Genomic DNA, 21898 nt, shown 5'->3' with positions numbered 1-21898 from the left:
GAGGCACGGTCAGTCGAGACGTCGCGCGTCAAGCGCGTACTGTTTCGTGATTTTTAAGCCTAGAAGTGACTTTTTTTTTTCGCAGTTGTTAATCGGCTTATGGCGTCCTCTCGTAAAAGGATTCGAAGTGGAACATCTTGGCCAACCGAGTAAGTATCTATATACCTGATATATCTGGTTACCCGCTGTTAGTATACTTGATGACTTTCCTTTACTAATAATCATTTTTAAATTCCCCTTCGTTCTAATAAGGTAATCTCATATTTGAATGATTAAAAAAAAAAATTTTTTATGAATGCACGATTGAATTACACATTTTTTAGAGTACCATGGTAATTTTTTTTAAGGCTGATGCTTTGTTTAGAGAGACGTTGAACATTAATGGAAACCGTGGAATAGTTTTACGGTTATATTCCCTCGATTACACGGTGTGCCATGAATTTTTCACTTTTTCCCCGACGCTTGAAATTTAAAAAATTTATTTTTTTTTATCTTTTTTGAATTCTTATTGCAAATTACTTTGTGTACGTTATTTAAATTTTTATTTTTATTTCTTTCAGTCACACTGCTTCCAATTATCCCCCCAAAAATATAAATGTATTATTTTTCATAGGTCTCCTTTTTATCTCTGAATCGAATCGATATGTAAACGAAGAAATTTTTTCCTAAATAAATTAGGAGACGAGGCACGGTTACCAGTTCGCCATAGATGATCGCGTATGCAGACCTTGCGTCACGGACAAGGCGCATCTGGATCATTGAACTCACTCGAACCGTCTGTCCAGGGACAAAACAGCATCGAATTATGCATTCTCGAAACCCTCGTCGACGCTATTTCTTTCTTTCTTTTTTTTCTTCCGCTTCCTTTCTTCTCTATTTTTATCCCTACTCGAACAAAATTGTACGCGGAGAGACGGGAGAGGCGGAAAAATTCCTGGGGATAGAGATTTTGAAAAATCAAAAATTTTTCGAAAAATTTTTCACTCGAAACTTCTGTACAGAATTAAATGAAAAATTTATTCGCTTCCTCGAAATTTCAAGAATTTTAAATTTTAAAAAAAAAAAATTTTCAAATGTAATTTTATCACCTGTGTATGAATATTCGATAAATTATTTTTCTTTTTTTTTTTTTTTTCAAACGTTCAAAATTAGGCGAAGAATCATCGGAGGAATGTTGAGAAATTTCTTCTATGAAAAATTTAAAAAATTTTACCACTCGTGCGTTTTACGAGCCACCGATAAGAGACGAGGAAAAACATCGATAAGAAAGGAAACGTAGGGATAGAGAGTTGGAAAGAAAGTACATCTGCTCAAACTGCACGATATTGAACATTATTGGACGAAAAAATTTTGAATTTCACTTCTTCCACCTTCAATTAACGTATCTTCTAATGATTTCAATCGTTAAATAAAAATTAATACGACAATTAATAAAAATTATTTATATTTCGAGGTTACGTGAAATCCTAACCTAACTTTCCTAACAAACACTTACCTTCTTTTTAAAAAAAGCTCTAAGAGAAATTGGATCCCTCCTCCATGTGTATCACGTCCAATAAAAAAAAAGGAGAAAAAACGTTAGATCCTCGGAAAAGCTGTGAAATTCAAAAGGGAGCTGGAAAAGCGTCTCGACAAAGTTCAACGAGCCCGACCATCTTTCTCTACGTATATACATGTATATACGTGCAAAGAACGGAGAAACAGGGTTCAGAAATTCAGAAACAGGAGTTGAACGAGGATAACGAGAGGACAGAGATAGAAGATGGCGAGAAAGAAAGCGAGAGACAAAGACGGACAGCGAGGATACCCGCGAGAGATCTCAGTCTTGTCGACCAATCAAGTGGCCGCCTCTTTCGGTGGCCCAACCCTCGACCCAATATGGCCGCCACGCGCGAAACGAAGCTCAAACTGCGAGGGTTAGGTTAGGCCGAGCCTGGACCAGGCCGAGTGGTGGGGATAGCTGGACCGGCGAGTGGAAGAGGAGTGGGGTGGGGCGTTGTCGGCCATGATGGGATGCTGCGGGATACAGAGGAGGCAGAAGAGGAGTTTTCCATTTTCTCTCTCTCTCTCTCTCTCTCTCTCTCTCCGCGCTTTCCTATCGAACCATGCGTTGTGTTGCGCGAATAATGGAAACGAACCTTTATGCCCCTCTCGCGTGTTTACATGCGAAACGTGCATCCTGGTTAATTATGTCGGCGGTGAAGATACCTTACGACGATGAAGTTTTGAAACACGTTCCAGGGATGATCGAGGATATAACACGATCGTTGGCCGGTCGCCATACAGATCTTATCGGTTGATCGAGAATTTTTATGCAAACGCGTATTTCTCGTGTTACGCGTGTTTTTTTTATGGAAATGTACGTGCGCGAGACGAGGAATCTCTGTGATAGAAGTCACCGATGCTCAGCGAGATAATAATAATTTGAAAAGTAGCACGTTCTTTTTCTTCAGTTTACCAACCAATTTTTTCTAAACTAATGATATTTATTAATTAACGAAAAAGAGTTTGTTATTATAAAAAAATTTTTAATTTATATCGGTTAAATAGAAATTGGATAGAAAATGAATAGCACAGTGAGAATTTTATTTGTGAAATTTTTATCTCAATTTATAGGTTATATTTTCGAACACATGCGCTCGAACTCGACAATAATTTTCGCCACTAATCTAATACCAAAAATAAATTTCACACAATGTTACATTTGAACACAATTTTTAAAAATCCACGCTTATCAACCGTCGCTGAGAGAAAGAGGAAGAGAGAAAAACTCGTATCTCAATCCGACGATTTCGTCTCGTCATCTCTCGCGAGAGATACGATTCGAAGTTAAAGCAGAAGGTCGGCCAAAGGTCAAACGAATGTTGTGCAATCGAAAGACGATATAAATCTTCCACGTGTTATGCTTTCTTTGAGTTGGATCACCCGTGCAGCTTGTTTCTTCATCTGGTATTTAGCCGTTTGGCCGGCAAAGATTCCTTTCTAAATGTTTGCAGAACAAATTGAAGAAGAGGAAACTCGTTTGTAAAACGCGTGTTTGAAGGCGTCGCCGCCCATCCACGACGACGGGATTAGAACGTGTTGATAAAAAGACAGAAGCGGTGTATCCGTACTTTATCGCGCGTGTGTGCCTTATACGTGTCACTTCGCTGCGTTACTTTGCCGATATTAATGGCGACTGCCTGTCCAGGCCTACCAATCCTTCCCCCCTCCCTTCCCTTTTTATGCAGTTTATTTTATGGTAACAGCAATGCTCAAGAGAGTGTAACTCGTTCCTCGAATCGTCCCGCGAATGAAAATTCGTATTTCGAAGACGATTCGTTTATTAGACATAAATTGAACTCGTCTCGTTAAATTATTTTATTATATAATTAATCTTATCTCATTTCAAAAATTCAAATGAATATATATAATTATATATATAATTCGAATGAATGTAGAATAGAAAACGAGAGATGTTTCCAAAATTCTTTTCATTGATCGTCCAAGGAATATCATATCGTTATAGCAACAACGAAAATAAACCGCGCTCAACAGTGTGTTTGTTTCTCAGAGCTACCGTGCACTATGCGTAAACGATACTCTGGACATGGATCCGACGCCTCGAGCGGCCGGATTTAATACTCTGCAAATATTTGGAACAAACACTCGTTTCGAGAAAGTTGCGTTCCTTCCAACTCCTCTCTACGAATTTTCACCCTTCATCCCAGAAATTTCTTTCGAAATTTTCCCTTCTACAATAATAAATTTTACTTCAATTTGTTGACATCTGTAAATTAAATTTTTAAGAGTTTGGTAAACTAAAATTTGTTTTATTTCGGAAGAAAAATTGTACGAATTGAAATTCCATTTTATTCATTTACAAACGTAATTTAATCACTGTTTCCTTCTCATCGTACATACGGATACAAACAAAACTTCCAAAACGGTATCCACGGAGAAGAAAGAGAGCCGGAAAAAAAGTCTTTGATCCGAGAAAAACACGAGAAAATGGATGACCGGTATTTTAATTCTCGAGAGAGAAAAAAGTAAAGAAAACACCTCCTCCCACTCCTTCTTCTTCTCTTCCCCCCCCCCCTCCTCGCCCGCTCCTCGGCTGTCGGCTAACGCACGAATGCCCGTGAAACGCGTAATATACAACTTCCTTAAAAGGCAGTTCGTAATAGGTATTCTCCGGAAAGTACAACGTCATTATAAATTCACGTTTACGAATCGGTGGAACGGGTCGGGCCTCCCCCTCTGGGCGAGGGGAAGAGGGAGGAGGGGACCACGGGGATCGGGAACAAGCGCGGCACTTTACACTTCGCGACACTCCCCAAGCCGTTAATTCGTTACTTTACTTTACCCTTTACGGCGGGTAGTCACGATCCCCTCCCCCTCCCCCTCTCCCTGTAATTTATAATAACCGATATCGCGAACGGTTTCGCCATTCGTATTTCGAGAACGAGGCAAACGCTCCGCTCTTATCTATATATGCCTTGGTAGTGTTGTTGTTGTTGTTGCGCGTATATACAGACCTGAGTCTCGCTCTTTTTTCCCCATTCCCCTCTACGGATTCTCTCTCTCTGTCTGTCTCTCGTCACGGTGGTAGACTCACTGCCACCGCTATTATTTACCTCGACTTTTTTCTTCTTCGTGCGAAATTTTTCTCTCTTTCTCTTCGCGTGCGAAAGTAAATAAGATAGATAGATAGATAGAGAAGAAACGCGTATGGCGTAGATGTGTTTATATAGGAATTGTTTCTCTTCTTCTACTTTTTTTCCAATCTTTGGAGAAGTGGAAAATTGAAAGTGGATCGTGATGAGGAATTTTATGTTGGAAATATTATATATATATATATGTATGTATGTAAGTAATTTTAAAAGTTTTCTCAGTTTAGAAGTTTACGATTATGTTGACGATCGAGATGATTGTGATAGAATGGAAATACGAGGGAGTACGTTTTCATTACCCGAGAGAGTGAAAATTTTAATTTGATTTTTACACCGTTCTCAACAACAGTACGTAAAAGTAGTACGTTAATCACGAAGAAAACTATTATTATTATTATGTTTGTGATTACTCACCTCCTCGTGGACGAAGCCCGGCGGCCCAGCCGTGCGCCAGTAATCTGAAACGAGAGAACAATCATTTTTATCCTCGATCCTTTTTCCGTATCTTCGTCACTTTTGTTCGAAGCTCGATTTAATCTCGACAAAACGAGTTTCGTCGATCGAACGACAAATTTTCAAAAAAAAAAAAAAAAAAGAAAAAATCTTTTGGAAAAATTTTGAAAAAATTTCTACTACCGTTGTTTTCCGCACAAGTCGAAAAAGTTTGGAGAAATTTCGAAAGGTTTCGCGGGTAATCAACGCTTTCTCTTCTCCCTTTCGGGGACCATCTCGCATTGGTTTCCACGATTTTTACCTCTTCCCAACAAAAGAGTTGAATCGACGAGTTATTCGGCGGAAAAAAGTGTCCTCACAGCAAGGGAGAAGTGAAAGTAAAGTAAAGCGAGAGATGGGGTTAAAAAAAGGGTTGGGAGGAGAAAGCGGGGCTGCTTATTTACCGGGGGGAGGGGGGAGACGGGGGGACGGTAAAGAAGAAAAAAGAAAGAAAGGGTTTTCCTTTTTTTCCAAGGAACCCTTTCCATTCCATCCTTGCCTCTCGCCGCCCGCCCAGGGATCCTCTCCTCTTCTCTTCGTAGAGGAAATGTCAATTTTTTACTTTCCCTCGCGGATCCTCTCAGCCGCAGCCTGCTCTCTTTCGGTTTCAGTTCATCGTGAATCTTCGGTTGGACGCGAGCTTTAACGCGTTTTCCTTTAACTCGTCACCCAACGAAAACGAAATCCGTGCTCGATTCGATTTGTTCGTTAAAATAGGCGAAAACACGCCGATTCTCCCTCCAGATTTGTTCAAACGTCGATAAAACGCCACACGGTTATGAACGGTTATGTATTTATAGGTTAGTTTCGAAAGCGCATTCGTGCTTTTGCTGCGATTCGTCTCGAATCGCGAATATTAAGATGAATTGATGGTTGATAATAATAAGTGTTGTGGTTGATGATTGTGTGAGTGACTTCAAGAACGAGGTATTTGAAAATATTTGTATATTGGATAAAACGATGTGTGCGAAAAATTTGTGAAAGTGTCGATATTTAATAATAATAGGTTATCTCAGATGGAAATATTTTTATTCAATTTATTTGCTCTCCAAGAAGTGTCAAGAAAAGATAATTAATGTGGATAATGGTATGATATAAAATTCCATCTCTCGATCTTCTTGTTATAATATATTCGAATATATAAATTTTCAAAAATCGTGTCGCTCAGTTCTATGAAAGCTCGAGCGAACCGTCGGCACGTGCCTCGAACTTCCATTCGAGCAAATCAATCTAGAAATAGAGGAGAACGAAATCTCCGCAGAATCCAATGAATCGTTATTCGTCCGACGGTGATCCAATCGAAAGATATCTTAAAGATAAAAGTTGTTTTATGTATAATGCAAATCGATAATCGATTCCCTCAAATCTTTTTATTTATTATTTATTAACGATTCTACTCGAGACTGTGGAACAATTGCTAAGTTGCTTTAAATTATTTATTAACTCTTTTACAACATTTATCTTTATTTATGACGTTTAAATTATTAAAATTAAATTTCTACTCAAAATTTACAAGGTTCGTCTCATAAATTTTTAATACGAAATATTTATAATATCTTAAATTTAATTTATTGATTACTTTATATCTAAATTATTTATTTATTTCTAAAAAGAACTAGATATCGATAAATTCAACATTCAATTTCTAAATTGAACTCTCTTATTTTCAACAATATTAAATTTTTAAAATAATTTCAAAATAATAAATCAATCCCGATAAAAAACATGCAAATTTATACCTTATATTTTTCCATTTAATTTATTTCCCTTCCAACAACTATCGGCCACCTCGCATTATTATTTTCCACAATGCACGACGTAATTAATCCCATAAAATCCACGGGAATTCGAACGTACCGGAAAAACAGGAGCCAACGAAAATAACGATCCCTCTCCACGATGAAAACAACTCCACGAGTATTATTAAAAATATTATTAAAAACAAATTGGACAATGCGCTTCATCCTCTTCCTCCTCTCCCCCCGAATCGTAATTCATTCGACCCGTCTCCCGTATCGCATCGTGTCCCCTAACCTGACCACCGCTGCCATCTGTGGACGGCCGATCTGACCACCAGTGTTAAATTACCGCTTCACATTATTATATAAACCCGTAACCGGGTTTCTCGATCGCGCGAAAACGAGGCCGTTACCTCGCCTCGTAATTAAACCGCCTTTACCGTTGCTTGTACACATTGAGAGAAGTGAAGGGGGAAGGGGGGAAAATGTGTGTGTGTATATGTGTGTGCGTGCGTGTGCAAGAGCTTTAATCGCGCTTGTCCGACCGGATCCCTTTTCCAGGGATATCTCGAGTTTAGTATTGATCCCCGAATAAGAGAGGCGAAAACATTTACGGTCGAGGATTAAATAGGAGAGTTTAAATCGCGATTCGGGAGGAGGAGGAGGAAGAGGAGAGGAGGAGGAATGGTAGTAGAAGTTGTTTTTTCGGATGAAATTAGAGAAGAGAGGATTTATAACAGAGTCGTTATCCTTGTTTACGCGCACACCTTACGTATATTACGATGCGAGGGAAATTTAATGGGTAAATTTAAGAGGGAAGAATCGTAATTTTATTTTTATTTCGGTAATTGGTTAATTCTAACGATTTTCAATGCTTCGTTGAATTTTAACAAAGTGAAAAGAAATAGGGAGCATGATTCGTTCGATACGTACAACTATTATGAAAAGATGATCGTTTTCATGAATATTATTCGCGTATTAAATAACGTAATAATTTAATAAGCGTATTACCATTTTAACAGCTTAATTATACAAATAACGGATCGGAACGATCAAGTTTTCATCGCTCTTCCCACGAAATTTCCTATTTCACCTACGCGCAAACTCATCAATTCTCATCCCGTTTCCAAAACCCGAGGTCAGGGAATTACAAACGGCTCGTACGCGATATAACAAATGTTTTCCTCGCTTAACACGCTTCCCGTCCATCACGAACATCTCGTTACAAAACGTAACACGTAATCGTTAGCGAATCTTTCACCAAACAATCGACGACGGGGAGTGGGGGCAGAGGGGGGGAGGGGGAATTCGTGTCAACGCTTAAATTCGTATATCCGTGCGTGTATTATTTACACGCGTTCTCGTACGAGGCGGCGATGTTTCGAAACATCGCTTCTCTCGGCGACTCACGTTCCGCCTCAGTTCTGCTACGCCGCCATTGAGACAGCTGCCATTTTCGGTGCGCGCTATGCCTGTTAACTTCTCGTGCACAGGTATCGCGAGATATTTTTTTCTTTTTTTTTTTTTTCTTTCCTAGGGAAGCTAATAATTTTATTAACGAATTTTTATCAGAATTCAATCATTGGATTTTGCTTCTCTAAACGAGTTTCTTTTTTTCGTTTCGAAACTACCGTTTCTCTAAAAGGTTCGTATTATTCGAATTTTTATTGGAATCGAATGCTATATATAGGTATCTCCTAATATATCCTCCAAAATTGAGATACAACTTTGTGAATTTCCTTGAATTTCGTTCGAAGTCGTGATATACGAGAAAGCACGAGATTTTAATTTAAATTTTGAAAATTTTGGAATCTTTTCCAACTAAGAAAGGAACGAAAGAGGGAATTATTTATAAATATTCTGCAAACCTGATCAAAATAATCATTACGTAAAGATTATCATATTTAACAGCGCGTAAACTTTATTTACACGAATATTTAGATTCGTGCGCGCAAATATTATTTATGCCCACCGTGCAAACGAAAGTTCGTGACGAGAGTGCGAACATTTCTCGGTGCATGGAATTAATTAACTCGGTATAAATCATCCCCGGCCAACAACGACGATCAATAACGATAATGAACTCGAAACTGGCCGATTATCGAACCGCGTGCTTTATCTTGCTTCCTTCCTTCCTTCCTTCCTTCCGTCTTTCCCTCCACGGAAAATGTCACGAGCTGCTCACGGTAGCCATTAGGCTCGCTAATAAAACTCGATATTAAGCATTGTTGTGAACGACACTGGTAAGCGACATCATAGACAGTAATTTCTTTCTCGATGCTCGATGCTTTGGGATGCGTCTTGGAATATTTCCTTTCCGGCGGACGATTTGACTGCTCTTTCGAGACAATTTTTTTCTCCATCATCTCTTCTCATCTATGAATGTGAGAATTGCTTTTATGCAGATTCTCGATAGGATAAATTTAAAAATATCTCGAATTAGAATTTGGATAAGGCGTAATTAATTAATTCGTATTCGTGATGATTATTCGAAAATACGTAGGATAGCGTCGTAATTTCACTTTTATCGATATAATTGCTAAAATAAATATAATATAACAGCATGCACGGGAAACGAAACGTTATATTTTCGTTCAAGATTTCATTCAGAGCGTGAAATACATAAAATTACAATCTAATATTTATCTATCTGTTTAAAATTTATTTTGAAACCAATTATTTCAACGATTATTTAATATCAATCCAAATAAGTTCAAATTTAAATTAACGATAAGTAGTCGAAGATAATTTAATCTTTCCATCCGTCCAAGAAAAATGGATTCTAGATAAACGAGAACGAGTAGCGCTATCGAGGATTTATCGGCCATTGTTCGTCGTTCGAACGCGTAAATCGCGGTTTTAAAATATTCCACTGCGTTCCTTCGACGAATCCTCTTCCCCCTCCTCAATCTCTTTCATTCACTCGAATTTCATTTCTTCGTTTCAAGGGATAGGAAAGATATTTAAAAAATTTTTGGTGTAATTTTTGGATAAAAAAAATTTCCTTTATCGCAAATATATTTTTCCCTTCGATCGTCACATCGTTAATTCCATCGAAAGATATATTATTTTGAAAATAAGAAAATCGCTCCTCGAGTATAAATAAAAACTGCTTGTATAAAATACGAGCTCGGTATTTCGATCCATATTTATTCCACGAGAAACTATCAGGACGACCGTTTCTTGTGTTACCGCAAACGCGGCCACGAAGCCACGATCAATAATCCCCGTAACACGCAGCTTCATCCCGTCACAGCTGAGCAGCATCTCTCAGGTAACGCAAGAAATGCGGAAAAAAGTGGTAACACCTCTGTAAAAAAAAATTCCCCATTCCTCTCGACAAGCAAAACAAGAAGAAGAAGCATCGTAAATTTGACTCGGCCCCAAGCCGTTAATCGAGAATCGATCCCTTTTTCTCTCTCTCTCTCTCAGGATTTTATCCCTGTAGCAACCTCTTATTTATGCAACCTCGATGGATGTATCGTGGACATAAGTTGCACGACTTTTTCGTTTCCAAACATTCTCCATGTTTGCTCGAACGGTAGAACAGAAGTCGACAACCCCGACATCTATCGATCGGCATTCGATTTACATATTATGGGAATATGGCCGCGTATGGGCTAGTCGAGAAGTGGTTTTATTTACAATTTACATCCGAACTCTCTCCACGATCCGTGTAAAATAAAATTCCTCCTTTCGTCTCTTCTAATTATCTTGCCGCATCGCACGATTATTACAAAATTCTAGTTTCGTTTACAGAGAAAAAAATAACGGATTTAGAAATGGAAAAAATGCGTGCTCGAGAGTGAACGATAAAAATGTTGCGAGGATCGAGGCGTGAACGCGACGGTGAAGGAGGAGGAGGAGGAAGTAAGGGCGCAGGGGAGACGTGTCATAATGTCGGCGGTAGTCTATAAACATGCACGTTTTATAGGATAATGGCCGATAAGGGGGTATTACTCCGCCGCCGTCCACGTATCGTCGTAATAAATAATTTATTCGAATCGGCGACGAATCTGGACAAAATCGCGGAAATACGGTGTTGCGCGATCCTGAGTGCAAAGTGGTTGTCGCGGAGGAGGGGCGGAGTGGAAGTGGATGGGAAACGATCTCTGGTGGAAAGTTTGGAAAGTTTGGAACGTCCACTCGTTTTAACGTGATCGAGAGTTCGAGTGAAATATTAAAATTTCCGGGGAAAAAGTTTTTTTTGGGGGAGATTGGACGCGTTAAATATCGGTGGCAAGTGGTCAATTTGTATTCCATGGGAGGAAAGTTTGATTAAGTTGTTAAAAAAAAAAAAAGTAATACACTTTAATAACCATATTAGGAAAGATTAAAAGATTAAAAAATTGCATCGAGCCGAATATTTCACTATCCTCTTTTTTTTTGAAATTTATTTTTTATATTTCTCGATCGATTAATATTTTCCAGGCAAAGAATATTTGAGAAATAAAAAAAAAATATCAATGATTTCTCGATCCCACTCTTCCTCATCTCTTCCTTCTTTTCAGAGATCCTCTTCAAAGATCTGCGACAGTTTCTCTGGAGGGCACCAGCTGGCGGTAAAAGTCGAAGCTGGAAATCGGCCATGTTTAAGTCTTTCATATAAAGAAAGAGAGAGAAAGTATATCTCTTCTCTCGTAGCATTCCGCGATTCATAGATGGAAGGGATGAGGACAGCAGGGATGATGGTGGTTGGAACGTGGACCTGGTTTGGGGTGGGGTGGGGTTCGAAGCCACCCCTCGAATAATCCGACGTATAAATTGGATTGTCTGTGGGACGTGGAAACTGAACGGCGGTGCAGGCGTGTAGTGGTTCGGTTGAGACGTGAGGAGGACGAGGTGAGAGAGGCGAGGTGCGAGAGGGACTCGTTGCAAATAGAGGAGGAGAGAAAGAACGCGGTGGGATGAGAGAAAGAGTGGAATTTGATGGAAGAAATAAGAGAGAAATAAGAAGAAGAGAAAAAGAGAAGGATACAGAAGAGAGTAAGAAAAAAAGCGAGAAAGAGAGAAAGAGAGGGGAGAAGAGCGCGGCGAAACAAAACAGAAGAACAGAAACAAAATAGAAGAGAGAGGTGAGAAAGATTTATTATAAAGAGAAGGAAAAAGTAAAAACGGCAAGAATACGAGTAAATAACGAGATACAAAGACTTGTTGCGAGAGAAAGAAGAAGATAAAAACGAAAGAGAAGTAGAAGAGAAGGAGAACAAAAGAGAAACAAGAGAGGGTTGGTTGGTTGCAATTATAGAAGAAGAGAAGAAGAAGGAACACGTACAGTCTGTCTGTCGCTTTGGCCTCGCACAACTATGAAAACTCGTTTCCCAACACAGAGATAGTAGAATACACATAGATTATGCGCGAGTCACGGAGGACGGCCATTCATACGCCACCCCCGCCTCCACCCTCTGTGATTTCGCCGGATCTCCCATCGCGCCGATTGCGGGGGTGGAAATGGTAGGTGGATTATGCTCGTCCGCGGCTGAACTCGCGTGCAATGCAATTATGCTCGCGTTATCGTGCCACCACTCTACGATATCGAGCCAATTTCACTGTGGTGACCCGTTTCAAACTCGTTCCACGCCGCCAACTCTTCTGTATTGGATTGCGGGGGTGGTACGAGGTTTACGCTGCAATGGCGTCAAATATGGTACATTGGAAATATATAGCGTATAGAAGATAGGCGATTCTTGTGAATTCTTGTGAATTCGATTTGTGTCTGTGTTGTGAAGAATAATCTTTGCAAATTCATATAATTAAAAATGTATATACAGAGAATATGATTTGTTAAGTTGAATTATAGTGAAAATTTTCAGTAACCTTAAAAAAGTGGATTAAAAAATTATTTTTATCTTTCTGTTTACATGTTTAAAATAACATTTCAAAAAGATATAATCAGAAAAGTTATTATAGTTAAGTGGTTTTACACTTGGTTTCTACAAAGTGGTCGAAAAATGTTCATCTTGCAAAAGGTCATGATACAACGAGTGAAAACGAGAAAATGGGATTCATCATCTAAATGTAACGGATTAATTCAGAAGATGATCTTAGGACCAGATATCCGACGAATTGGAAAGGTTCGGAACCACCAATGCTATATCTTGTTATTTCGAGAAAAACGAGTGATACGTGACGATCGGAGGAGAAACACATCCAGCCAAATAGACCGAGCTGATTGTTTAGAAGGTAATGTTACGTTTCTTTGCGTGGATATTACATCCTGATTCGTCCAGGCTAATATAACTTTGTATAGAGTGTTTGCCCATTCTCTTCTCTAATACAGGAGACAAATGGATAGGTGGCGCTTCTTTCGTATTTGATACTTTCTTATTTCTCCTGGGAGTGATGTGTGCCTATTGTTTCGATTGAAAACAGTCTATCGAGGGATAGATTTTGTTTATTAAGGATTTTGGGGGTTGGATGTTGATTAAAAAAGGGTGGATTGTCGTGTGAGATTGATATTGGTATCGTGACTTTTGTTTCTATCAATTATGGTATATTGGAAGGATAGTGAGGAGATGTTAGATATGTTTAGCGTAAATTGAGGTTATATTAGCAGGTATAAATTGATACATCTATTTATTCAAAACAGTTGTAAAAATTTTAATTATATTTATATTATTATACCAAGATATTAAGAAAAATTCATTTTACGTAAATTTTATCGTTAATTCTTTTCGAATTTTTTCTTCTAGCAACGAAAATAACGTTATAATAATGTGAAATATAATAAAAATGAATTAAAAATGATATTAATAATCTCAAATCTCTAGGTAGGTAAATTTTTCATTTAATATCCGTTAAAAATATCATAAAAATTCTAAAATCCACATAAAAATTATTTTGCAGCATAACAATTCGATTAACCTCGAAAGAATTGAAGTTCTATACACGAAATGGCGATGCCATTCATGAAATCAACAAGATTAGACCGTTTACTCTAATTTTTTTCTCTTTCTTCTCGTTCAATCTTCTTTTAAATTCTCACTCGCCTTCTCTACAATCTCGTCACGATCCTCGTGAGCGTAAAACATCTGGCCGGCCGCGTAACGGCTGAAAATAGCCCCGTGAATCTAATAAGCATCATGGCATGGTCCTGCGGACGCCTCCGCGTTTCGAATCACCGCGGAAACTTTGATTACACTCCGAGAATCTTATCGTGCTCGCCCTAACCGCCATAAATTCATCGGAAGTGGCACTATTCCATCCATAAAAGAATGCCTCTCTTTGTTTCCTGCCTCGATCGAATTACGCGGCGGCATTTTCGACTCGGAGGCGACGGTTCGACTTGTTTTATACTGTGTATATGGCCGATTGATGACTAGTAGAACAAAAGTATCTTCCAAGATGAGGATACAATAATTTATTATTTTTTTATTTGTTTTTAATGGTATGTTGAATTTTCTATTACTTGTCGATTAATAATTATTGTATTTAAGTTAAGAATTATTGTGTTTATTTTAAAATTGAGAAAAATCAAGTAAAAGATAAGAAGATAGAAGAAATTTATTTAAGTTAATGTTTTAAATAATATTATACAATTATTATTATATAAAATATCAACTTAATTTCTTTATATTTTTTTCTAACAATTCTTTAACTTTTCTCAATTTTGAAGTGTAATAATTTTAATTATTTTAACTCTTGATTGTTTTGTTAAATATTTTACTTAACTTTGTTCTTTAATGACTATAATGAATACAATTATATAAAATCAGTAATTTAACAAGTTGAAATTTATATGTAATTGCAGGTCTAAAATTTTATTTTTTATCATAATATTTCTCAGTTTCCATATAATATCTATATATATTTTAACTTTATTATATATGTGTGGTACATAATGTAAATACATATACAAGCATTAGCTTTTTCTTTCAACAAGTATAATTTCCTATGTATAATTTTCATTTCAGAGAGATTGGATATCTACATACATAAATTTCAATTTCATCAGTCAAGTTTAAGAAAATTTTCGGTAACAATATTTCCAGTACAACTTCCCAAATCACCTCATCCCGTGTAATATTAACTTCAAACTTTGGATGTCCACGGTATGGTACCATATATGCACACGGCTCACCGTTCCTTGAACACGCTACCTCTCGAACCAACTATTACGTTGTTTATTCACGAGAAAACGCATTCCCTCCATTTCGTATCAACCCTCCTTTCCCACCGTTGCCTCCACCGTGTGTCACCTGAGACTCTTTTTTCCCTTCCTTTTTCCACCTCTCTCCTCCAATACAACTCTTCAGAGAGAAATATTGTATACAGTATACACCACGTCGAACCACTTCGACTTTTATAAAATATAAGCAATTTCATACTTCTTCGGCCTCTACTCGCTTTTACGACGAGCCACCTCGGATTTCGTCAGGTATTCCTTCGCCATAACGAAAATCGTGCCGGTCGGTGTTCGAACAATTTCCGGTGGCTCGAATAAGTAGCCTCTTTATGCACCGAAGTTTATTAGCGGCAGGAAGGGTCCTCGTTGCGGCACGTTAGTTATTACATGCCGGTGGCGTTTAATTATTCGAATCGTCGTTGCGCTTGATAATATCGTAAAAATATCTCGCCACCGCATGGCATTACTGTTTCTCATAATTTTCATTGCAGCCTCGGTTGGAAGTGACTGAAATCGGTTGTTGGACAAAAATGTTGAGAAGAGTGTGGTGATTATATTACTCATAGTTTACCCATTTTTTGTACTCTGTGATAACTGTGGTAAGTTTTGTTTTCAAACAATGATTTACACATGTAATGATGAAATATTAGTTTGGAAGATCTTAAAGCATTTTGTAAAATTTTTTCAATATTTATTTATTTATTTCTTTCTTTTTTTTCATTCAAAGGATCAACCAACAACAAATCAAACGTGTACAATTTAAATTTGTAATATACAGTGTAATACTGTAAGAAAGGTTACTTTGGAAATGATGTTAACTATCTTCAAACAGTCACCAACAACATCAAACACGCTTATAAATCTATAAAGATGTCAACACAGCATGATACTGTAACTAACAGTATCACTTTGAGGAAATATTGAAGTTAATCAACGTTTTCTTTCACTTCAAACGAACCTCAACTTCAAGAGACCAATCAACAGGATCAAACATATATGTGTATTCCCATAATTTACATTTATGAAAATTGTAACATACTCTGGCTAACAATGCCCACTTTAGAAAACGCATGCATAAAAGTTTATCAATGTTATCTTCCAATTCAAACTCGACTTCATCCTCGTTGAAGAGGCCAATCAACACGTGAGTACATCCATGTAATTTACTGATGCCTATGAAAATCACAGTTGAGAGATGTCACATTGAATGTACCATAGAGGTTTTAACTAACGTTCTCCTCTGTTTCAAATAGGTTTCAACTTCGTTCAAAGGGTCAAGCAACGACATCACAAATCCGTGCAAATCCTCCATCTTTGCCAAGCGAGGCAAACTTCGTTAACCAACTGTGATTCGACCACCACTTCAAAATCGTCTAGAACTACAATTTACGAGCAGCGCGTGCATACGATGCTGATAAACGCGACTCCCTTTAATGACCCATTCCTAGTCCACCCCGATGGACCTCATCGCCTTCTCCTTCCCACTTTCTTTCTCCCCCTCCCCATCTTTATGCAGATGGCGGCGGAGACCGCGGTTAATTTCCAACCTCCTGGATGGCCTCGTTCATTCTAATTTCCCCACCAACGTCCCCTGGATTGGAGTCCAACAACGATTTGCACGTTGCACCTGTATCCACGCTCACGTGTGTTTCACTTCGTGGAATAATATCTCCGAATAAAAAAAAATTTTTTATTTTTTCCGGCTATTGTTTCCATGCATTCTTCCTGCTCGATGAAGAAAGAATTCCATGGTTTCGTGATCATTGTTGTTATTGAAAAGATGATACGTACGTTTCTTGGAAAATGTGATACGAAATTTATTATTCCAGGAATATGGTGGTACGTGTCGTGTTTGAAAACATTCTGTTTCGTTTATTATACGAGTATAATAAGTGGAACTAATAAATTTGAAATTTTAGTTATGGGAATATGTTTAGTTGAAAATGTAATACAAGAAGATATATATATATATATTGTGTGAAACTTGGATTGTTCTACATTATATGGGTCACTTGTTTCCAAAATGGAAATGGGAGATATATTCCATAGTTGAATATTTTTAGATGAAATAGATAGAAGAGCTTGATATTTTTCTTATATTTGTGAATGATAAATATAGTAATATGTCTAAAAAATAATTCAGGAAATTTATTTTCAAAAAAGAAATTTATTAATTGTAATAATATTTGGATTTTTAGGAATTTATAAATTTATATAATATTCAGACATATTGTATTGTAGCTACAATATGTCTTTTTATTCATCTTTTCTTAACATACTTTTTTTTCAGGTGCAGAAAATTTCTAACATTTAATCCAGATTGTGGAAAGAAAAAAAAGAAGTCAATTTCACCGACAAGAGAAAAGCATTAAAATAGAAGCATTATTCCTGAGAAAGTTGGCATTCCCACTGACTCGCTTAATTTTCTTCTCAGGGATCCAAAGAGTTACTATTTTTCCGCCTTACCTGCATCGATGCTTTGCAAAAAGGGGAAAAAAAATCGTTAAGAGTAAACTGTTTGACGAAGGAGAACGATACATGGAAAAGTAAACGAGAGAATCGAGAAGAGCGAATCTTGATTCTCCTTCGAAGATGTAGGTGGAGTCAAGAGAGAGAGGAGTAGATTATCTTGCCAGACGGGTGAAATGGTAAAGTTCTACGTGTCGGAGAGCAAAGACGAAGCTGGAGAATATTATCCGTGAGAGGAAAAGAGAGAAGAAATCTAACTATTTTGAAAGCAGAGTAGAAAAAGATGGAAAGAGAAAGGAGAAAGATAATATTGAAAGAAGACTGGAAAGAAAGAAGATGACTTTTTTGAATGGAAAGAAGAGAAAAGAAAGCTGTTCTATTTTAAAAGTAAGAAAAGAAAAGAAATGAGGGGAGAGAAGGTAGGAAAAGAGAAAAGAGAGAGAGAGAGAGAAAGAGAAAGCTTTCTACGCCTTGGTTTGGGAAGCTGCAGACACAGCTGTGCCAGAACTGCAATGACACGCCCCCTCACCCCAATCTCTCCTCCTCTATAGGTTCGTCTCTTTTCTTCCACCCTCCAGACGACCAGGGGTAGGTTCTCTCTCTCTCTGATGCTCTGGCTAGCGAGCCCGAGGTCGATTCGAATCCTTGCCAAGAGTTCTCTCTGATAGTGAGGGAGGAACACATGTGTACATGTTATCCTCCGTTAGTATTTTTGAACTTGGTAAGACAGGATTAGAAAAATTTAGATTTTTGTTGAATGGAGTAATTGTTAACTTATATTATATTTGAATTAAAAATTTGTTACTTATATTGCTACATTTTTATTTAAATTCTCAAATATTTTGTTCATGTTGTCCATTAACAACAAATCCAGCAACAAATTTTCTCAATATGTATCTTCCTAAATATTTTATAAGAGTATCTCTGAATTCCATTCCATTCCATAACCTTTTAATAGATTACTTAAAATTGATTTATATATCTTTTGCAATTCCTTTAACTATATCTATATTTTATATGTAGCTACATATATCTTTCCAATAATATTTTCCATTTCTTTCAACAAAGTGAAAATCTATACTGAACTGAATATCTATAGATGATAATACAGAGTGTTTTACAAAACGTAACTCCCAGAAATTTCCCATTCTCTCCAGATAAAAGTAACCATATTTTTATCTACCTTAAAAAAGTAAAAAAGAAAAGAAAAATTCCATACTAGATTAACTTTAACAATTGCTCTTCTACACATTTTCTAAAAATTTCTCCAACTTGCTGGAAACACCCTGTACACACCCCTCCCCTCCCGTTTCTACTCTCGCGTTTCCCCTCCTCCCCGCACCATCGACGTTTCCCCCAACGCCATATATTCTCCTCCTAGCCAGGTCCACTCTCTGGAGCGTCTGGGACCCGAACAATCTCGCTCCAACACACTCGAGCCAACCCCCCAATCAACACACACCTCTGCCAACCACCATCACCGACTCTCCGCATCTCCGTGGTGACGATACCCAGAGCAGCGGCGGTGGAGCTCGGCGGTGGTCCTTCACCCCTCTGCTCGCCAGCATCACGCGTCAGATCGATACGCGGCCGTTGCCTTCGCCCCCCCCCCCCTCTCTCTCTCTCTCTCTCTCTCTCTCGCTCGCTCGCTCGCTCGCTCTTCCCCCTCCCCTCCGCCACTCTCTGGCCACCTCCAAAGGATCTCGATTCGCGTAATCGCGCCTCTTCCCAGCGATTGCGGCCACTGCTGCACAGACGATCGTTTCGAAGGGGCCAGCTGCCGGAGAAAATTACGCTTGGAGAATTTCGCGCGGAAGAGACATGGCCTTGGAGAGAGATAGAGATAGAGAGGAGAGAGAGTGGGGAGTAGAGGCGGCGATGCGTGCATTGTTGGAGAGAAATTGGTATTCTTTTTGATGCGGAAGGTGTCGGTTATTGGATGGCTCGAGAGTTTTTGGCAGGGTTTCAAGTTTTATTTGGAGGAATGAATCGAGAGGATGGTATTGGGAAGGGGATGACTGAATTGATTGAAAGTTTTTTTTTTTTTTTTTGATTCGAGGAGGATGGTGAGTGACGATAGACAATATTTTTTTTTTTCTGGAATGGATAATTAATTTGTGCATGTATGAGTTTAATTCCTCGCAAGAGGAATATAATAATTTTAATCTAATCTCTCGTGTAAAAGAATATGATGAAATATTCATTTTTAAAATAAGTTTATAAAAAAAAAAAAAAAAGAAGAAGAAGAGTTGAGAATAGAATTTCTCATAAATTTACCGTGATAAAATTTAGAAGATGATTGGAAGTACAGATTGAGAATCCATGTTTTTAAGATAACTTGGCCGATAAGAGCCTCTTCGTTATATCGTTAACACGATCATTTTCAGATACATCGTAAACCAAAGTAGACGATATCGTCGATGAATCATTTCCAGCCAACAATCTCGCCGCAATAAAATACAGGCGAACGACATTCTTCCTTTCATCTTTAAAAATCTCTTTCCACTTCATCTCCATTACTTTGGTAATCAAGGACCTGGATTCAAGAACAGATGCCGCTACCGCTGCTGCTGTTGCTTCACAAGTGGCTGCTTCCGTGGCTGACCAAAACAAATTCACTTTTTTCCCCTCCATTTTATTCACTTAACACTCCTGTTTAATCTTCACGCAGGATACTTTACATCAGAAAATTTATTCCATTTAATTTGTATCTTATTTCTAAACATTTGTCTAATTGTAATATTATATATTTCATTTCCAATATTTTTATATTCCATAAGCAAAAAAAAAAAAAAAGTATTCAATCCAGAATATTTAATGCTGATCAACAGCTCACTAATTATTCCACATCATTTAATACATTATGTTATATTATCAATTGATGTATTGCAACATGTAATTACATGTAATTAAATATATGTATGAAATAATACATGATTATTAAATAATATAATATAATCAATTAAATAAAATAATTAGTACATACTCTTTTAATTATAGCATAATTATTACATATTTTTTAAAAATTCAAAAGTTTACCTATAATATTTTTTAAAAGCGTTAATCTGTTGTTGTCTTGTCCGTTTCGACACAGGTCCATAATCGCCGTCGTTCCGCCATCACGTCCATCACCCTCGAGAGCGAAGCACGCGTTACAATTTGCTAATTACCATAATTGGCAATTACCCATCGTTAATAGAACGCAGAACACTCGTTGAACAATCAACTTGGGAAGTTAACACGCGCTAACTATATGCGAAATGGCGAAGGAAGAAAGAAGGGAAGGGAGCAGCAAGTTGTGTGTACACCGGTTGTTGCAGCAACGATTATTCTTTTTGCGATAAAAAGGAAAAAGAAAACGATCGAAACCGGTAATTTGCAGCTATCTGATCAGCAGGAAACACGAAAGATAACCGGTGTTCCATTTTAATAAACAGTCTGTTATCTGTTTCAAAGGAAAACCAAACAAGTATCTTCGTTAAACTCTTCTCGATTCCCTTTTTACGATCTTCCTCGATTATATACGCGATTTTAATGTTAATGGTTCCCATTTTTGCTTTGGAATCTCGAATTAATTGGAATTTTGATAAAATTGCCACGGTCAAGTATGATGTATGAGAAGAATTTTTAAAGATATTGCTTGGGTTTCCTTATTGCCAATAGAATTTCAATAAGTTCTTCTGAAAAGTTTCCAATTATCATTTTTGACTTTCCTTTTTCTTGTTTCCAATGTAATCTCCAAGATTTTCTATCAGAATTTTGTGAAAATAATTGTACATCAACTATTCAATTATACTTCCAGTATTTGAATTTTAATTATTACAATTTGAAATATTTGTTGTAATTCTGAGATACCAAGTGAAAGTAAAGATCTTGTGTAATAAGTTAATTGCAAGGTAAATTCTAAGAATTTTATGCAAATAATTGTACATTAACTATTCTTATACTTTCAGTATTTGAATTTTAATTATTATAATTTGAAGTATTTGTTGTAATTCTGAGATACCAAGTAAAAGTAAAGATTTTGTGTAATAAGTTAATTGCAAGATAAATTCTAAGAATAATTTGTAGTCTCCAAGATTTTCTATCAGAATTTTGTGCAAATAATTGTACATCAACTATTTTTATACTTCCAGTATTTGAATTTTAATTATTACAATTTGAAATATTTATTGTAATGAAATTCTGAGATACCAAATAAAAGTAAAGATCTTGTGTAATAAGTTAATTATAAATTCTAAGAATAATTTGTAGTCTCCAAGATTTTCTATCAGAATTTTGTGCAAATAATTGTACATCAACTATTCTTATACTTCCAGTATTTGAATTTTAATTATTACAATTTGAAATATTTATTGTAATGAAATTCTGAGATACCAAGTAAAAGTAAAGATCTTGTGTAATAAGTTAATTTGTAGTCT

The 21898-nt window shown here is 37.1% G+C and overlaps 1 protein-coding gene and 1 long non-coding RNA gene across 6 annotated transcripts in view; one reads left to right on the top strand and one right to left on the bottom strand.

Moving 5' to 3' along the window:
• LOC102656349 overlaps positions 1-21898 on the bottom strand; it is a 247967-nt gene that overhangs the window by 118255 nt on the left and 107814 nt on the right. The window contains exon 3 of the mRNA XM_026445787.1: positions 5067-5110. Coding sequence (XP_026301572.1) covers positions 5067-5110 — 44 coding nt within the window. The remainder of the gene's footprint in view (positions 1-5066; positions 5111-21898) is intronic.
• LOC102656112 lies at positions 5583-21625 on the top strand. 5 transcript variants are annotated; one of them, XR_001706016.2, is made up of 6 exons: positions 9575-13066; positions 15500-15607; positions 15736-16152; positions 16262-16847; positions 17299-17864; positions 20572-21625. It is a non-coding gene; the product is annotated as an uncharacterized LOC102656112 (long non-coding RNA). The 5 variants fall into 5 exon arrangements; XR_003306275.1 differs by lacking the exons at positions 17299-17864; positions 20572-21625 and adding an exon at positions 5583-5944 and having other exon boundaries at positions 11395-13066; positions 16262-16694; XR_003306272.1 differs by lacking the exons at positions 17299-17864; positions 20572-21625 and adding an exon at positions 6183-6231 and having other exon boundaries at positions 11395-13066; positions 16262-16694.

The sequence above is a fragment of the Apis mellifera genome, linkage group LG16, assembly GCF_003254395.2.
Source record: "Apis mellifera strain DH4 linkage group LG16, Amel_HAv3.1, whole genome shotgun sequence".
NCBI lineage: Eukaryota > Metazoa > Arthropoda > Insecta > Hymenoptera > Apidae > Apis > Apis mellifera.
This window is presented reverse-complemented; position numbering and strand designations above follow the sequence as displayed.